The sequence below is a fragment of the Prenolepis imparis genome, unplaced genomic scaffold (genome assembly GCF_030444845.1).
Source record: "Prenolepis imparis isolate NDT839.2.m4 unplaced genomic scaffold, iyPreImpa1.0 SCAF_9, whole genome shotgun sequence".
Taxonomy (NCBI): Eukaryota; Metazoa; Arthropoda; class Insecta; order Hymenoptera; family Formicidae; genus Prenolepis; species Prenolepis imparis.
The window spans coordinates 14,661,720-14,680,785 of NW_028141167.1; the positions used below are offsets into that span (position 1 = coordinate 14,661,720).

Consider the following 19,066-nt stretch of genomic DNA (forward strand, 5'->3'; position numbering starts at 1 on the left):
TGTGTCAATCTTCTATTAAAATATAAAGTTAATAATAACGAAATATACATATATTCTTAGAATACATATACATATATGTATATATATGTATATCTTCTTTTATATATATAATTTTTACCTTGTGACGACCATAATAAGTGGCCTATTCTTGCTGGCCATAAATTGTTTGATAGAATTGTTTGATAGATTCTTCTTGTTATCATGTTTAAAAACTTGATTTACACTCAAAAATAGGTTTCGAATAGAAGACACGTAGAAACGTGTTTAAACACCGTACTTGTTTAAGGACGAAAACAGACTCTTCGATAAATTTGCCTACGCTAGTATATACATATACATATACATATCCATATATAAATGTAAGAGAGAAGATAATGTTCGATATATATATTAATAATAAAAACATTCATTACGAATCAATATTTTGAATATCGCGAAATTTATAATATTAAGATCATAAAATTATATCGCTATTGAATATAGAACCGCCAGACTTCCCACGGAATCTTCACGTGATCGAAAAAGGCAGTCGCCATATCAATATGGGCTGGACGACCAGTCAAGACGGAAACAGTCCGATTACCCAATACATAATCGAGTATAAAACCGAGTCAGGTAAGTGTATTTATATTTGTATATTCGTAATCTATTTTTAACTAAAAAAATCGAGTAAAGTCTTTTAATTATAAGACGTAAAACTCTATCCAATTATGTGAATATTAATAAAGAAAAGAAGTATATAAAAGAACCGAGCAATATCATACATCTTCTTAATATCGTATACACTTGTATTTCTCTACTAAATGTTGCACTCTCTTGGAAACTGTCTTAATTGTTTCTCCTTTGTGCAAGATAACATTAGTCTACTTATGGAAGTAAACGAAACGGAAGTAGTCAGTGTGTAGGTGTAAACTACATATTTCAGTTTTGGTTTAAAAAATTTTTGCATACTTATTTAGATTTACGTATTTAGGTAGTATTGTTTTTTTGCGTATGTATTTAGGTAGGCGTTTTAAATGAAAAAATACGTAAAAATATTTTTTTTAACATACATGCAGTAGATTATAGTTTTTTAAATTTTATTAATACAAGGTAAAGTGTAGCCTTTTGTATTCTTGTTTGAACAACCATATTTCTTTCATGAATACTTGCTTAATATTATACACCCCCTGATATTGATATTTAAAAATATATAACTTTTTAATTAATTAAAATTAATATTTTTTCCTATAATCTAGGGCCCGTATTATGAGCTCGCATCTATCTTTAGATGTACCTCTAAAGTTAGAGGCGCAGATAAATGTACATCTAAAATCAATTATATATTTATCGCACATTTAGAGCTTACATCTATCTCTTAGATGTGTCTCTAAAGTTAGAGACGCAGATAAACTGACTTTAGTCATACATTCATCTGCGTCTCTAACTTTAGAGGCACGCATCTATCTCTTAGATATGCCTCTAAAGTTAGAGGCGCAAATAAATGTACCCACACAAGGGCACATTTATCGAGAGTAGCATAAATGTGCTATAAATGTGGTACAAAATAGGTTTTTAGGCGATTTCCTCTAGATGCGCCGCTAAATGTGCGCTCATAATACCGCCACATTTATCGTGACACGTTTAGAGACACATCTAGAGATAGATGTGTGCTCATAATACCGCCACATTTATCGTGACACGTTTAGAGACACATCTAGAGATAGATTTGCGCTCATAATATCGCCACAATTATCGTGGTACATTTAGAGGTACATCTAGAGATATATGTGAGCTCATAATACGGGCCTCTCTAACTTTAGAGACACCTCTAATTTTAGAGATACATCTAGAGATAAATGTGAGCTCATAATACGGGCCTAGATCTAGGTTGTAAAAAGTTAAGAATGAAGTGTACGATATTAGGAACATAATGTGCCCAATTTCGGAAATTATCATGTTTTTTACTTCCAATCAAAAAAGAAAGATTATATCAAAAAAGTTTTGTTTACTTATTACAGTTAAAAATCCGCGTAACCACAGTTATTAATTTAAAATTAATTTAAAATTCACAATTATTATTCTAGAAAATATGAAACTTTAAAATTCTGATATTAGGCACATTTCTTTTAATTAATTATAGATTCATATCAGCAAAGATTAAATAAGTTGAGAAAAATCTAATATATCCAATTAATGACATATTCAAGAAGCCTTGAATCTGGAAGCCTCTTAAAATTTTGATCGAAGAAATGACAGCAAAATATGAATTCTTACAATTTAATAACATCTGACATATTTGAGAGCGAGGATTAGCAAGCATCGATCGCGTAGAAAATTAACAGCAATTTTATCCGAGATTTGACTGTGCTCAGTCGTTGATTCTCAAACGGGAGATGAAATGATGACGTTCAATTTTGCAGAGGTATGGCATGACCACACGTTCCATACGACCGTGCCGGGCACACGTGCTCGCGGCCACGTGAGCGGTCTGCGGCCTGCTGTCACTTACCAGTTCCGGATGTACGCGGACAACGAACTGGGTCGGAGTCAAGCGAGCGACGTAGGTATCGTAGGCCAGAGCTCGGCAGTATGACATTTACAAGTCAAATTCGTCGCATTCGTCGACGCTCGTTTCGTCACCGACACCTCTCACCGGCTCTCTCTCTCTGTGGCTCGTTCTCGCTTCACCCCGAGAATTAAAACAATTGGGACACCGGTGTGTGACCGAGCTCGATCGATATTCCCGCGCGCGTAAAAAAACTATCTCTCATCCCGAAACGAATCCCTTTCTCCGTCCGTCACCTCTCGGATGGACCGCATCGTTGGCCTGGATTTAAATTGCGCCGCATTGCTCCTTCAGGTATATCGATTCATTTCTTTTCCTTTCGACGAAGAAGAATTCGCGCGATTAAGGAAACAGGTTGCGGTACTTCCGGCACAACGCGACGCTTTGAAGCAGAATATCGAACGCATCCAACCGAATTCCTTTTGTATCCATTGATTGTTCGCTTCTTTTCACGTGTGTTTTTTCTTAAATACTACACTGAAAAAATTGTATTCCCATTTTAAGAATTTCTCCCACTTAGGGCCAGTCTCACCATCTCCGGTTAACTTAGGCTAGATTCGGAGAGCGCGCTTTTAGCGCTATTAGCGTGCTATGACCTTGTTCAACTTTTAGTAAGTAACAGAAATAGAACGACGCTGTCAGCGCTAATAGCGTCTCCCCAAATGCGCCTTTAATCGGCCGATTAAATTTAAGAATAGCCTGCAAAGCTTAAAACTAACCAACTTTACCCACATTTACAATAAGATGTCTGTGCTTTGCAGTTGGCAATTCTTAAATTTAAACGGCCGCTTAAGTTAACAGGAGATAATAAAACTGGCCCTATATATAGAGTATCCTGTTTTAAAATAAAAGAATCTTTTTTTTTAAAAGGGTAATCAAAGATTAGTATGAAATATTCCTAATTTATAAAAATGTAGACGAAATGAGATTTATTTTGGGCGAGATCCGATAGCACACATTGCTAATAAAAATACCAAACATGAGGCACAAAATCTGGATCCTGAATAATTAAATTAGATTAAAAAATGATTATATTACATGTTACTTACTTGTCAACACTCTCTAAAGTCGTTCAAGTCTTCTTTTTCGAAACCAGTTATTAATTTCATCTATTAAATTCTTTTAATAAAGTAAGTCCATTTAGTGAACATCTAAACATCGAACTGCACTATAAATTGCAATATAACCGGTATACGTTGCTGCAATATTTTCGGTATAGTGTCTCTGAAACATTTAATGGAAATTCATAAGACGGATATATAGCGATAAAAGTTAATGATATCGGATTTGTTTGTTTTATTGGAGAACTTTTTTGGTTTCTCGATAGATTTTAGAAACGACAACAGAGGGAGAGAAGCCAGGTGGACCACCGCGAAATCTCAAAGTGGATCCCATCAGCTCGACCGAATTCAACGTCACTTGGGATCCGCCCGATCATGATTTATGGAACGGCGAGATACTCGGTTATCACGTCGGCTACAAGGAATACAGGTAACGACCGAAAACGGCGCCGTTATTTTAACGACGCGTCCCGACTGATAGGAGTTTGTGTTTCCTCACTAATACATACATACATACATACACACATACACAGACAACTGTCAGAACTCCAACTTCCTGGATCTCGTCCATAGAGCTGATACCGTAGAATTCACGCGCCATTAATAAACGACGAGCTATCTCGGGGTCAGTTATTTATTCGCCTACGGCAACGCTGACAAATCCTCGAAAAACTTCACGTTTTTTTCATATTTGTTTTTTCTGCATTCTGTTACATGGCTTTAGCGAATTGTGTTTATTACAAATTAGTTTATTACATGAATTAGTCAATTTTTTCACTATTTAAACTTATTCTTAATTATTGCTAAATTACTTCAATTTATGTATATAAACTGTTTTTCTTAATCACTACTAAATTTAATCACTACTAAATTTAATTACTACCTTTAATTTGTTCATCAGACATTTATTTATTTTATTATTTTTTTATTTATTTTATTCTTTCTTTTTTTTTTTTTTTTTTTTTTTTTTTAATTCATTCATTCATTATCTTTTTATTTTATTCTTTTCATTCATTAATATATCATGCCTTCAAACTATCTATAATTCGCGACAAAATAAATCAAACTTGACACAGAATTTTATTTATTTTAATTATGCTATTCTGAAGTTCACTTTAAACGATCTATAACTATAACATAGTAACTTAAAATAGAATAAATGTAAAGTTAAGTTTTAAGTAATGTGTACAAAAAATGGTTAATTATAAATTCTCCTTTTCTAAAAAAGGCATGTAAAGTCGATATTCGCATATATTGAAGTTTATTGTTGTCGCTTTTCCGCGATGCTCATTGGCTGTCTCGATTCGCGTTGTGCGTTATATTCGTAGCTTCGAGCTGTCATCGCGAGGATTAACATTTTAACAGTTGTTCAAAATAAAATTATATAAAATCATTACATGAAATTGGACAATGGCGCGCGCGCAGCGCTGTGTTGTCTAATATATTATATTACATACAATTTATACATTAGGGTGTCCCGTAAAGATCGGATCAATTCTTAAGAATAGATTCCTGATCATTTTAAGATGAAAATCCTAATACTAAAATGTCGAAACTATAATAATTTTTGAATTATAAGCATTTATATTTAACGAATCAGACCGCCTAAAGTTGGCACGCTCAGGCGCGTGGCACAACGCGAAGTGCTAAAGGCGAAAACTGACTGTCGCCCCTTCTTGTTAATATTGATATAAAGATTATTTATGAAAATATAAGATTGTTTATATTGATATTTCTGTAAATGCGAATTGTTCAATATAACATTTTTTTTTTTAATATTGAAAGTGGACATTTTTTACTTTTACGTGATACATAAAACGCAAGCTGTCAGATGATATTTCTTTCAGAAAATTAATTTAATATCTTACAGACTGTAGTTAGTATTTTTAGACAAAAATGAGCCCGCACCAATATTACATTTATGAGCTCGTAACTTAAAAACTAGCATATCTTGAAGGTCGTGCTCATTTGAACTTTTGATCAGCATCACACAAAGTACACTTTTCCATTGTTTTGGTCGATTTTAACGGCGGCCATTTTTTTCATATAATTAGTGCGTGGTCCTTTTATTTATTTTGTCGCGAGTTAATCAGAGAGTCTGAAGTTGAAATAGATAATGAAAGAAATAGATGTTTGAAGAACAAATTATAGATAGAAACTTTAAGAGTTTGCATCTCATTATTTTCTGCCAAGTTAGTATATATATACATATATATTACGTTGATATATAAATCTATATGATAATAGTTTCACATTTTTTTTCTTTTCTAATCTAATATTAAGTTCTCCAAAAGTTTGCCTAGAGAGTTTAGGGTTCAAACGAGACACTTGACACTCTTCTAGCAAAACTAATTAATCACATCAGCCAGGTGTAACGAACACTTTCGCGAAATTCAGGTTGGGGGAGGAGCAATACACGTACAAAACCGTGGAAAGACGGATCTCGACAGCGAGCGTCGCTCTCGGTCTAGCAAGAACATCTATGCCCGGACGGCAGCATCACTTGACGAACTTGAAGAAGTTCACGCGTTACAGTGTGATCGTTCAAGCGTTCAATGCCCTCGGTCCCGGTCCTATGACGCAGGAAGTTGTGGCGTCAACACTCGAAGATGGTAAGTGAAAACTGTGAAAAACACGACCAATATCTATCTCCAAGTTTGAACATTCTGCCCGCATTTTTATATTAACCAGTTATAGAATTTAAAATAGTCTACTAAAAACGTCTGTCTCTCGAATCTAGATAATGGTATCAAATCAACCTCGTTTAAATCATTCGACGTTATTTTAAGACTTAATTTTGTCCTATAATGAAGCGATCAAAGTGCATTTTATCTCATGCTAGCATATAAATTCTATCGCGAATTGATGAAAATGTATAATATATTTCAAGCACGAACCTATTTGAATGTAATCTAATCTAATATTCGCAAGCTCGGGATCGAACGTTCGGTTAAGCGAGCCCTTTCGTGTAGAGGTCTATTTTCGTGTCGCGAATATCTTTAAGAATTCATGAATGGAATAATATTCGCGCCTCTCTCGCGAGCCTATCGCGAATTTCAGTCATGAATACCGACCTCGTGCAGTCGCGATCGCGCGACTTTCAGTATAAATAATAAATTCAGATGCGGCATCCCTTCCCTCTCCCCGCATTCTCGAATAACTTCTTTAATCCTGTCCCCGTCGGATCCTCGCGTCGCGAACTCGACGAAACTTCCAAGTGCACTCCGATATTTTCGATCCCCTCCTCTCCCCCTCCTTCTTTCGATGATGGCATCGAACCCCTTTAACTTTCCGTGCGAATACGTTTTTGAAATATTCCATGCATATAGTCATGTGTTGCTCTCGAATATGCCATCGACCTTTTAAATGCGATACGTTTCATGAGTTGTATCCTTCATATTTCTCAGATTATTGAAATCGTAAAAATATTTCTAGTTTAGAGTCATAATTTTTTTATTAAAACTAACCTACGAACGAATATCCATCGTATTGCTATATAGGATGAGTCAAAAGTATGTTTTAAAAATTTGTGAGTGTGATCCTGGGGAGGGATAAAAAAGAATAACAAATGTTTATATAAACATATGGTTGCAAATGCTTCGTTATCGAAATAATAAACATAAATCAAGCAGTATCAAATAATGACTTATATTTGAACGCGTGAGAAATCGTTTTGTAGATACTTAGTGAAACCTTGAATCTTTCCAGTCCCTAGCAGTTCTCCACAAGACGTTCGCTGCACCGCGCTCTCGTCGTCGTCCTTACAAGTCTCCTGGGACTCTCCGCCCGACTCTAGTCTGAATGGGATCTTGAGGGGTTACAAGGTCATGTGGGAGAGCACAGACGCGCTGGCGGAGTCGACCAAACCAGAAATGAAAATTACCAACGCTCTGACGGTGATGATCCATGGGCTTGAGAAGTACATGAACTACTCGGTCCAGGTCCTGGCTTCCACCAGGGCGGGCGACGGTGTCGCCTCATCGCCATTGTATTGTGTGACCGAGGAGGACTTGCCGGAAGCGCCGGCTAACATCAAAGCTGTCGCCAGCTCGGCCACGTCCGTCATTGTCTCGTGGCAACCACCTCTGAAGAGCAACGGCAATCTCACCGCCTATAATGTGCATATTCGAGGATTGGGGCCGGAAAGTAAATGGCACAGGAGGACCCTACCGCCGTATCAGACCAATTACCAAGCTGAGGATTTGCACAAAAGGAGCCAGTACGAATTCACCGTCGCGGCGGTCACCTCGGTCGGCGAGGGCTCCCAGACCTCGTCCGTCACAATCTCACCCTCCAGTGAAGGTAAAGAAATTATCTTCTATTTTAATTGTTAATATATACATTAATATATATGTTAATATAGGCGCCAAAATTATTTTACCTTAAGAGGGGAATCCTCTAAAGATTAGTATCAAATATTCCTAATTTATAAAAATGTAGGCGAAATTGGATTTATTTTTACAAAAAGTACATTATTTTACACATGGCACATAGACAAAGAAAGATAGTATCGACATTCGACATCGTACATGTAGAGCGAGCATAAAACACAGGACCTTGAGTTCTGAATGATTAAATTAGGTTATTTTACGCGTTACTTATGGGAGAAGCCAAATGGACACAATGCAATTGGACACAACTACTCGACCTAGGATGACTAGCAATCAGAAAGTCAAATGATTAACTCAAATGATTAACAATAAGTGTTCAAATGATTAATAAACAGTGTGTTCAATTGGGCGCCATCCTTTACTCGTAAATACTTCTCTTAAGTTGCTTAAATCTTCTTTTCCGAGTCACTTATTAACTTTATCAATTCTTCTAATTAACTAAAACCAATTCAATGACAAATACTACATTGCACTGTAAATTGCAATAGTATATAATCATATACATTGCTGCAACAATATGACTATAAGTATATAACGCCGAAGGAACGATCTCTATAAAAAAACATATGACCATTATTAACAAAAAATATATTCTTAGTTTTAGAAAATATTCTAGAAATACTTAAGAATATCTGTTAAGAATAATAAGAAGGATTTAATAATATATACAGTTCTCTTATTTTGAGAATACAATTTTTAAGTATGTAAAATTTTATTTATAATCGCTGAGTGATGTCGATATACTCGTAATATAATTAGAAATTTGTACAAAAATGCGACAGTGATTGGTATATCGAATATTCACCCCAGTCACGAAACTTTTAGTTACAAAAGTTATCTTTCGACACAAATTGAACTAGTTACAAAAGTTGCATCCGTTAATTCCATTCGGATAAACATCCGTTTTCACGAGCTAAGTGAATTGTCTGCAGCCGACTAGAGTAACAAAATATCGAGTGTTTATGTTTGTTAATGAGAGACGCGTGCTTTTTATTTCTCCTTCAATCTTGAAAGTTTCTCGCAAAGCTCTTTTTCGCGAACTTTAAATCTTCTCCATCAGAAGAAATATTTTCTCGAATTTGCCTCGCGGTTGATACAAGCTAACTTAGATGATCGCGTTTATCGCATTTATTCAGCTTGTTCTCCCCAAGGAATAAGGTTTTCGTTTGGTATACTTTATTACAGTTCGTGCCGCCATATATTCATTCGGTACCGTACTTATCGTACCGTGGAAGCAAGACGTGATGTTGCCCTGCGAAAGCGTGGGCAAGCCATCTATTATCTGGAAGCAATGGGGTCAGATAGTCAAGCCATCCGCCAGGGTGTCCCTCCATATCAATGGATCCTTGCAAATTGTTGATCTCCATCGAGAGGACAGCGGAAATTATACTTGCTTCGTGGAGAATCGTCACGGTTCCGATCAGATAACTCATCGTTTAACTATACAAGGTAAATGCTGGTTAATTTCTGTAAAATAATCACGCATGAAAAGCTTATAAGATGAGGGATAAAACTTGGACAGTTTTTCTTTCGGTTGATGTATCACTAATCATTATGTATGTATTTGTAAACTTCAAAAATATAGTCATTTAAAATCAGATAAATCATTTTGAATAATCCTGTACTATCCTTTATCAAAACTGTTGTACTACTTTATGTATTTTGCATTATCATTTTACGTTTGGAAAAGAAGAGAACATCTCAGAATGGTTCTTCCTCAAGGAACTTACAACATACGATCGTAATGTGTCTACAAGGCACGATCCTTAAATCAATACTGTCTCGCTTTCAGTTCCACCTGCAATACCATTATTACACGCGACCAGTACCAGTAGCAATTCCATCAATGTGCAATGGAAGAATGGCGACGATGGTGGCTCGCCGATCCGCGGATACATTTTGCACTACAAACGCGAGTCGGGCGAATGGGAGGAATTCAAAGTATCGCACAAAGTGAGCAGCTTCGTCCTATCGCGGCTGTGGTGCGGCAACAATTATCAGATGTACCTGACGGCGTACAATCGCATCGGCATGGGTAGACCCAGCGAGATCGTCAAGGCTATTACGAAGGGCTCGAAGCCGGACGATTCGCCCGGTACTGGCGACAAATTTGTCACAGTTAATGTCTCATGGATCACTCTGCACCTCAGCACATGGAACGACGGAGGTTGTCCCATAACATTTTTTGAGCTCGAGTACAAGAAGAGTAGCGAGAACATATGGACGCTAGTCTCGAATAATATAGAGGTATCTAGAAATATATTATTTTGCTGTGTGTATTGTGATGTTATATACAATATATATTACGATACAATGTAATACTATATAATATAATATTAAAAATTATATTTATTTATATATATTTATAATGTAAAATATAATTATAAAATTTTTTATACCAAAAACTTCCAAGTACGATTTCTCGAAAAATATTCACTCAAATTAAAAAAAGGAACACGGTTGTAAAGAGAATCAAAAAACCTTTAAAATGATATGCCACTCAATTTCCATTGCTATTTAAGATTTTTAAAGGGATAACTACCTCTACGAGAAAAATGAAGCAATACTGTTGCATTTATCGTACTTATACTTCCCTCTCGAAAACAAAATGACCTCTTTTGGCATTTTTCGCAAAAATTAGTTGTTTACAAAATAAACAGGATGGAAACCTTTAAAATAAATACCTGTATATAGTATTCTCTGTAATATATATATTATGTCTATTATTAATTCTTTTAAGATACAACTGCGATTAATTATTAACACGATTTGTTTGCACATTGTGCAGGTGCAAAAGACATATACTTTGAGCGAATTGCAACCAGGGATCACGTATGACATTCGCATAAGGGCACACAACGATGCCGGCTCGTCGGTGGCCGAGTACAAGATAACGACATTGCAGCCGCATATTAGCACGACTATATCCGCCATCGAGATCGATCATTACATACCCCAGCACAACTATTCGGATCTGAAGCTCATTGTACCTCTGGTGTTAAGCTCGTTCGCGATCATAGCCGCGGCCGGCGCTGTCTTTTACTGCTTCCGCAAACGTTAGAGTCCAAAAAATGCATACATACGCAAATTTTTCAAAACTACAAAATTGCAAAAAAAATAATAAAAGAATTTTTTTTAATAAATATTTTTATTGAAAAAATTTTTTCAACAAATACAAAAACTTTTATTATGTAAATATGTAAAATAAGTTTGTAATAGAATCACAATATAACGCAGGTCCTTTTATGGGCGACATCGGGAGTCTGCACGACGCTCAAACCGCGGCCGCCTTAGACAATAAACAGAACATGGAACAGCGCGAGCAGTATTACGCCACCGTACGTAAGCCGCTTCGTTCACCGATTCACGAGATGGCTACATTAGAAAAAATACCAGGTGAGATGAGAGATAAGAGAGATTGAGCTCTCTCTATTTTTTTCTAAACCAATAGCGATAAGCATAGAGAATAGATTTAAGAAAGGGGTAAACGAGTATAATCCAATATAAAATTATTAACCAATCGGAATTGAACATGCTTGTAGAATATTCGGAAGATATCTACCCGTACGCCACGTTCCAGCTAGAGGAAAGCGTTCCTGCAGGAGGCGACAGCCGCTGCAATTCTGCCGCGCCTCTTCAAACCTTTGTCTATCACGACCCTCGTCTCTCCACTGCCGATACCCTTCAGTTACGAGAGGTATCGTCCGCCGAGATCTTGTATCGCTATTAGAGTTACTCGCCTCCTCGCCGCACGTTTTTATTTCATCGCATCATCTTTCTATTTTTATATCTCTATATATTTTTTATATCTAGAATTTATTCGAGAATTTATTTTATTCGAAAATTTTTTCTCAACTCTTTTGGCAAATCGGAAGAGCGAAAATTTCGCTTTATTTCACAGAAATAGTGACCTATGTATAAATAGTAATAACTTCATATAGTTATATGATAATAACTACATATAAAAATAACTATATACTATATATATTAACTATTGTATACATATAGTAATAATATAGTTATATAGTATAATAACTACACACACACACACAATAGGGAAAGAATAACTATATATACTAAATTATACTAATTATTGTATAATAATAATTCAATTATGTAGTTATATAATAATAATTATATATACTAATACTATATATAATATAGTATATTCTTATATAGATAGTAATATTGTAACTATTTAATTTAATATATAATATTAAATTATGTGATTTGGAGCTTTTTCAACGTACAAGCTGTGATTTTGAAAGTTTCGTTTCTGTAAATATAAATTTATTCGCTTTTTAACGTTGAACGTGCGGAAAGAAAGAGGCATATACATATATCAACGCTTTTATCATTCACTCTCATATATTCCCAGCTTTGTTATAGCTCACGTTAGTTGCATGCGCATCCTGATCAGTGCACCGAATCACCCTATATCCTAACCACGCAGTCGGCGACTCTCAGCGACCCGCCACTGTGTGAATATTTAGGTCATTCGCACTCGCATGCTCGGTGTGAGTTTCTCGTGCGTCCCGCGCACGATCGATGCAACGTGTGACGTAATTACGCGAATTTTAATTCGCGCGCACGAATGTTCCTGACTCTTTTTTTTATTATATTATAATTCGGGAGAATGCGAGCTTTTCTCTCATTCTCAACGACGAAAAATCGCGAAGAGGGTTAGTAATAATTAGCATTTCATCATTGTTACATCGTTGCGACTGCTGGTCCCATCTCGTTTCGTTTCGCAGCTGTGACGAATTCGCGAATCGAGGAGTTGCGATATCGATTAGAGCGCAGTCTTGACCCCTATCGAACGCTGTTCGCCATTTCCGCATCTCTCGACGCCGTACCTCTTTGCTAGCTGTAGCACAAAACTCTCATGATTCATCGCATTGCTCTCGCGGCTCCTACATTGACGAAGTAGAATAGAGTTTCTGTAGAAAAACGGTGACACACACACACACACACACACACACACACACACACACACTCTCTCTCATACTTCGTTAACATATTCCCTCCATTATTATATTTAAGTAGAAAGCAAAATAAATTATACATATATATCGGAAGATATATGCAATTAATAAATCTGTCGTTTATTAATAAATCGTTATATTATTACATCGTTATATGTAGAGAAAAATAGAGAAGATTAATAACACAAGAAGTTTTTTGTATATTCACGCACAAATAACTAATAACAAATAGAATATGGTTTTAGAGAAAGAGAACTGATCTTAAATCTTAATTCAATAATTTATATCTCAGTTTCCGTCAAACAATAATTAAAATGTTTGTAAAATTAAATATATATATGTATATCCAATTTTTACACACATAGAAAAAGTACATTTACAAATATTTGGCTTTTTAAAAAATATAAATTTTATTTTTTTTAAATCCAAATATTTGTAAATCTACTTTATATATGTATGTATATATAGTATGTTTGGATAAACTTCTAGAATGTATTCCTCACGTCAAAATAAAGTTTTTATATATACAAAAGTTTATATATACACATAGTAAAAAAAATGAGTGATTGGGAAGTTATAGTAAAACAAAATTTATGTTAATTATTATTAAATAATCATAAATAAACTCATAAGAAATGTTCAAAATGGCCGTCATTTGATTGAAGATAGCTAGATCTTTATTTATGGGGACATTTAAAACGTCTATTTGCAACTTATTGCTAACGAAGAAATGCTACATGCCAATGTGTTATTAATAATGCTTGTGACATTATACGATATCGTCCGGAAATCTAACCTAACCTCACCTCACATTTTTTATTATGGGTATATACGAGGCGCATTTCTAAAGTAAGGTCCGTTTTGAATTAAAAAAAAGATCTTAACATATAAAAATAATTTATTATAGCCAAAAAACTTCTACACGGTTACTTTATTTTTTCACAGTCAATTATCATTGACTTCCATTCATTTTTGATATTGTTTCAACAGCTTCCTAATTCCATTATTGTAAAAGTCTACCGCCTGTGTCTTGAACCAGTTAATAACGCCGTTCTTTAGTTCGCCGTTAATTAAATAGACAACTTTGTAAGATTTTTGGATCAAATGTTATGAGTGACAGTAAAGTTAGGCAATGCGGTGTCGTTTGTTTAAAGAAGGACAAACAAATGTTCATGACGAAGAGTCTAGTAGCGGTCGCCCACCAATGATGACAGAAGGTTTAATGGAAGAAATGAATACAAAAATTATTGAAAATCAGCGGTTTACGGTTTCAGAATTGTTTATTCAATTTTCTAAAACGAACTAAAAAACTAAAATCAAAGCGAACTAAAGAACGGCATTACTAACTGGTTCAAGACACAGGCGGCGGACTTTTACAATAATGGAATTAGGAAGCTGTTGAAACAATATCAAAAATGAATGGAAGTCAATGGTGATTATATGAAAAAATAAAGTAAGCTTGTAGAAGTTTTTTGATTACAATAAATTATTTTTTTATGTTAAGATCTTTTTTTTTATTTTAAAACGGACTTTACTTTAAAAATGCACCTTGTACATATACATATATATCCTTTTTCTTTACTTTGATGTGAGGAAAACGCTTTAAAAGTTTGTTTATGTATTTCGTGAACACCCATGGTATAATTCTTTTTGATTCTAAATTGCGTCTGTTGCCGCCTGAATCGGTGAATCGTAGGTGAACACGTTTGCTCTCGAGTTGTCGCGACGTCGCCTCACTGCTCATGCGCGAGCAGTAATCTTTTGACAGGCTAAATTATTAATACCCTATCGAATACCCAGATCGGAACAAATCTTGAGGTCACGAATCTCGATAACGGGCTCTAATCTGAACGATCGCTTCTCGATCCGATTGAGAGACCTTCAAGGGAAACGAGACGCGCCTACTGGCCGCGCCGACGTGCGCGCCATCTCATGGAAACCAATTCCGTCTGATTGCAGTCGGATTGCAACCGGTACACTAAGGTGCGCGGAGGCCGTTCGTCCTCTGCGCCGTTGCACAAAGCGCACAAGGTCAGTCAGGGCAAGTCCGAGTCGGAGGAGTACGACACCCTGGGCTCGGACAGCGACACGGAAGTCGGGACCAGCAGCCGAACCGAGTCTTCCAATCACCTCGTCGATTCGCACCACTCGGCATCTGCGGCCGACTCGCGCGTCCACAGTATGCAATATTTTCACCTCTTTCTCTTTCTCTTTCTGTCTCTCTTTCTCTTTCTCTCTTTCGCGTTGTGTCTCTCGCTCTCTCTCTCGCTCTCTCTCTCTCTCTCTTTTTATCTCCTCAGAAGTGTAGCAGTAGAATAGCAAAAAACAGCTTCTGAATCCAGAAATAGATCTCCGCTTTTTTCGATGTATCTTCATTAGAGATCCTACGCTGTGCGGATTTTACTTCCGAAAGATCCCAACTTCCCGCTTCTGTTCTCTGAGACAACGAGTAATTATTGTTGTTTCTTTGTACGGATATTTTGGTTCTATCGGTATCGCGAACACACAAAAATTCGAGAACCACAATATAATCGCGTGCACGCTGTTTGTTTTCCCGATTTTGTTTAACACACGTATGTATGTACATGCGACTAGCTTCCTTAATTGCAGAATTTTGCTTGTCATTCAAAATCGACTTATGCTGCGATGAAGATGACCATCGTGCGAGAGCACTGTGACCGTTGTAATCATTCATTGTTTGACGAGGTAAAAGAATGAAACAAAGGAGAAACATTTACTTTGCAGACTTCCTGTACCATGGACCAGAATCTAGCACGTCTACAGAACCCTCACCGATTTTTGAGAGAAAATCGTTTCCTGGAAGGGGAAGACCCAAGTAAGCATCTGTTGTTAAACAATATAATTCATTTTTCTCAAGTATCTACGTAAACTTTGTTTTTTTTAATAGACAAAATGTTTATATTTTAATAGTCGATAAATTCAATAATGTATATGTATAATACAAGGTCATTAGAGGTCATTTAAAATCATAATATATAATTAATTCCTCAATTGTCAAAGTCAATTTTTTTGAAAACAATACCTTGTCTAAAAAAATTTTTATTCTACATGTTCATATAAAATATTATCTTTTTCTGTATCATTTTTTACAAGATATTTTGTATAATTAACTACATATATAATAAATATAAAGCATACATATGTCACTCTTAAGTTACAAATTAAATGTCTTCCTTACATACATACGTAGCGAAGATAAAAAAGCACTGTTTGTGTTCAGGATGTTACAGCTGGCGCGTTATACCGGCGAGGAGGCCCGTGCCAACTTCGGGTCAATCGCCGGGTCTGGCCATCCCAAGCACCAGTCGGGCAATTCCTATGCCAATCGGGAGCAGGAGCGTGACGGATCAGGAAACCTGTTCGTCCCCAAGCTGGACCCACCCTCGGGCTTCTCCGACGCGTTTGAGCTAAGCGAGGCCGAATGCGACTTTGATCGCGGCCACAACAGCCAACGAAACGTCCGTGACTTTGTAATCGCGGTGTAAATACGTATAAAAGCCTCCGATGAGATATACGAGAACCTCCTGTCATAAAGTAAAAAAGAAACAAAAAAAAGATAAAATGAGAAAGGAAAACCACGCGAAAATTTATGTAAGCCGCGGTCCGTCGTTTCGTTAATTTGTATTGGCGCCTCGCGTTCGGCCCTGTCAGTCGTTTAAGTACTAATTCCTTCAGTTCTGCTCCTGGTAGATGGAAACGCGTCGCTGAATGACGTCTCTCTATCAACTTGATGATATGTTTCGCGAGAGCCTCGACCGGTTTTTGTGAAAAAAATAATATCAATCGAGATTATTTGTCTCGGATCGGATTTAAGTATATAAGCGCGTTAATATGATTAGGCAAACACTCACTGTGGCAGATTGATTATAACGAAGTTAAGTTTAATAAGAGACAGAAAGAGTCTATATAAGCTGCCGTTTGGTTCCACTCGGTGGAACTTCGAAGGTTTTATGTCGCTGAGCGGAACGGCTCGAGCTACATTGTTGTTTGTTCTATATAGTGGCAAGACTATACGATACGGGCGATATCGCGAAGTCGACGACAATTCGCAAAAAAACTGCCACATTTATTCCACTTCGTGTAATAATCCTAGTTAGTTAAAATGGCGGCGTAATCTGCATCCACCTCGGATTTCTTCCCTCCGGCAACGATCTCTACACGAATACTCGCCACTGATGCACAAACACACACACACACAAACACACACACACACACAAACACACACACACATATACAGATACACACATATACATTTCACAGTGTCCTACAGTAATTATTACAATAGCGAAAGTATAAAAACGCGAAAACGCGCGACGACTGTAATTAAACTATAAAATTCTAATGGTAACTGCCATCTTACTACGTATAAAACGACCAACGACTGTGAAAAAATTTATAATCGACCAAGATATCCGCGAATCGTTCTCCAGACTTTATCAAACAGTCTAACGAGATTTATACATGCATATCGAAGCGAGCAATACGCGACTTCTGAGCGTTTCCTTTGTCTTCCAGTGTCATTCCGATCATTTACAATCCGATCAAGCATTTTTTCATCGCATAAAATGAAGAAAAAAACGTATTTTCCATCGATCTTCCACTTCTTCACGAAGAATGTTAGAGTTTGAAGCGAAAAGGGGAAGTAATGTAATGCAATAAAAGCCAGCTCGTTCGTCGTTGTCGTCGGTGTCGTTTCATCTTACTTACAAGAGACTGAAAAGCATCGTAGCAGGTTTACATGTGTCATTTATCGCGCGACACTTGCATGCGTATCTGGGTACTTTTCCAGAATCCGACATAACCCTTGGCTCCCCTCCAAGAGCTGAAAGTATCCATGGTAGACATTTCTTATATAAAAAAAATAACACTGTGTAACACAGTATATACGACCCAGTACTTTCCAACTACGACACAATCGTGCACAGCTAAAATGCTTTTGTGTCACTCCATGGATACCAACATTTTTACACTTAATATCATTTTTCTTTTTGCTACGCAATAATATTCCAGTAGGTAAACTTTTAAAAAAACTTAAAACTTTGAAAAAGCTATGTAAAGTGACTGCCCTGCAATCTGGCAGTGAAGTAAAGAAGCAACTACAAAAGTTCCAACTATCACTGTATGACTGTGTTCCGTTACTGGAAAGCGTACCCTCTGTAATATAAAAATGGTACAAAAACCAAGAGAGAAAAAGTTATAATTAATACTAATACGATACTAGAAGAAAACTGTCGAACAGGGTGTGTGTCGACAAATGTCAAGCGTAAACCTAACCTAATCTTAGTAAACGAGTTATCGCACGTAGCGTTATACGTAACAACCGAAAACATAATGTCTGTAAGCTATCTATCACTACCCGCTATACCTCGCTCACGAATCATCCACATCACATTCGCGATATCCGAACCTTCTCCCGTCAGACGAAAGAAGAAATGAAAAAGAGGAAGAAAAAAACGCGTAATATGACGCGCGATGCCAGCCTACGTCGATTAACGATCGACGGACCCCAATGATGATGTCAGAAAATTATTGAGATACGCGAGAAGAAATAAAGAGAGAGAAAGAGAGTGTATGTGTGTGTGTGTGTGCGATCATCGCCACGCAGAACGCAGCCTCCGTGATACTATATGTTGCCATCGAATCAGTTTGACCGATGCTTCATTCCCCTTCCTCCCTCCCACCTTCACGTTGGTTGATTGGGCCATCATTCACGCTCGGCCGGGTGACGATGATTTTTCCAGTCAGCCGTTAAGTCGTTCGCGCTCGCCCCCTCCGTTATTTCCGGTTGTCGAGTCATCCGGCGCGCGAGGTGGAGGAGAAAGCGAGAGGAGAGTCGCCCTGTTGATGATATATATCGTCTATCTTTACGACACACGAAATGATTTACCACGAAATTCGTACTATTGTGTTTTAGACGACTTTAGATTGTTTATATTCTATTTACTTTGTAAAATATACAATACTAATTCCATATTGGAAAAAAATGTGCTTGTCTCTTGTATTTATTTACCTCTCCTCTTTTCCTTAGATTACTATACTAATTACATATTAGATAAAAAA

At 36.6% G+C, this 19,066-nt stretch overlaps 1 protein-coding gene across 5 annotated transcripts in view; it reads left to right on the forward strand.

The window, feature by feature from the left end:
• LOC145941191 (cell adhesion molecule Dscam2) overlaps window positions 1-17,621 on the forward strand; it is a 224,625-nt gene extending 207,004 nt beyond the window's left edge. For 4 of the 5 annotated variants that reach the window (XM_083047129.1, XM_083047128.1, XM_083047132.1 and 1 more), the window contains 13 exons: window positions 484-615; window positions 2,403-2,542; window positions 3,876-4,039; window positions 6,007-6,221; window positions 7,318-7,911; window positions 9,186-9,449; window positions 9,793-10,247; window positions 10,789-11,056; window positions 11,238-11,396; window positions 11,543-11,697; window positions 14,945-15,164; window positions 15,731-15,821; window positions 16,227-17,621. In XM_083047129.1, the coding sequence (XP_082903255.1) occupies window positions 484-615; window positions 2,403-2,542; window positions 3,876-4,039; window positions 6,007-6,221; window positions 7,318-7,911; window positions 9,186-9,449; window positions 9,793-10,247; window positions 10,789-11,056; window positions 11,238-11,396; window positions 11,543-11,697; window positions 14,945-15,164; window positions 15,731-15,821; window positions 16,227-16,491 (3,122 nt within the window). In that variant the 3' untranslated portion in view covers window positions 16,492-17,621. The remainder of the gene's footprint in view (window positions 1-483; window positions 616-2,402; window positions 2,543-3,875; window positions 4,040-6,006; window positions 6,222-7,317; window positions 7,912-9,185; window positions 9,450-9,792; window positions 10,248-10,788; window positions 11,057-11,237; window positions 11,397-11,542; window positions 11,698-14,944; window positions 15,165-15,730; window positions 15,822-16,226) is intronic. The other variant, XM_083047131.1, reaches the window with a different exon arrangement.
• Window positions 17,622-19,066: the final 1,445 nt, after the last annotated feature.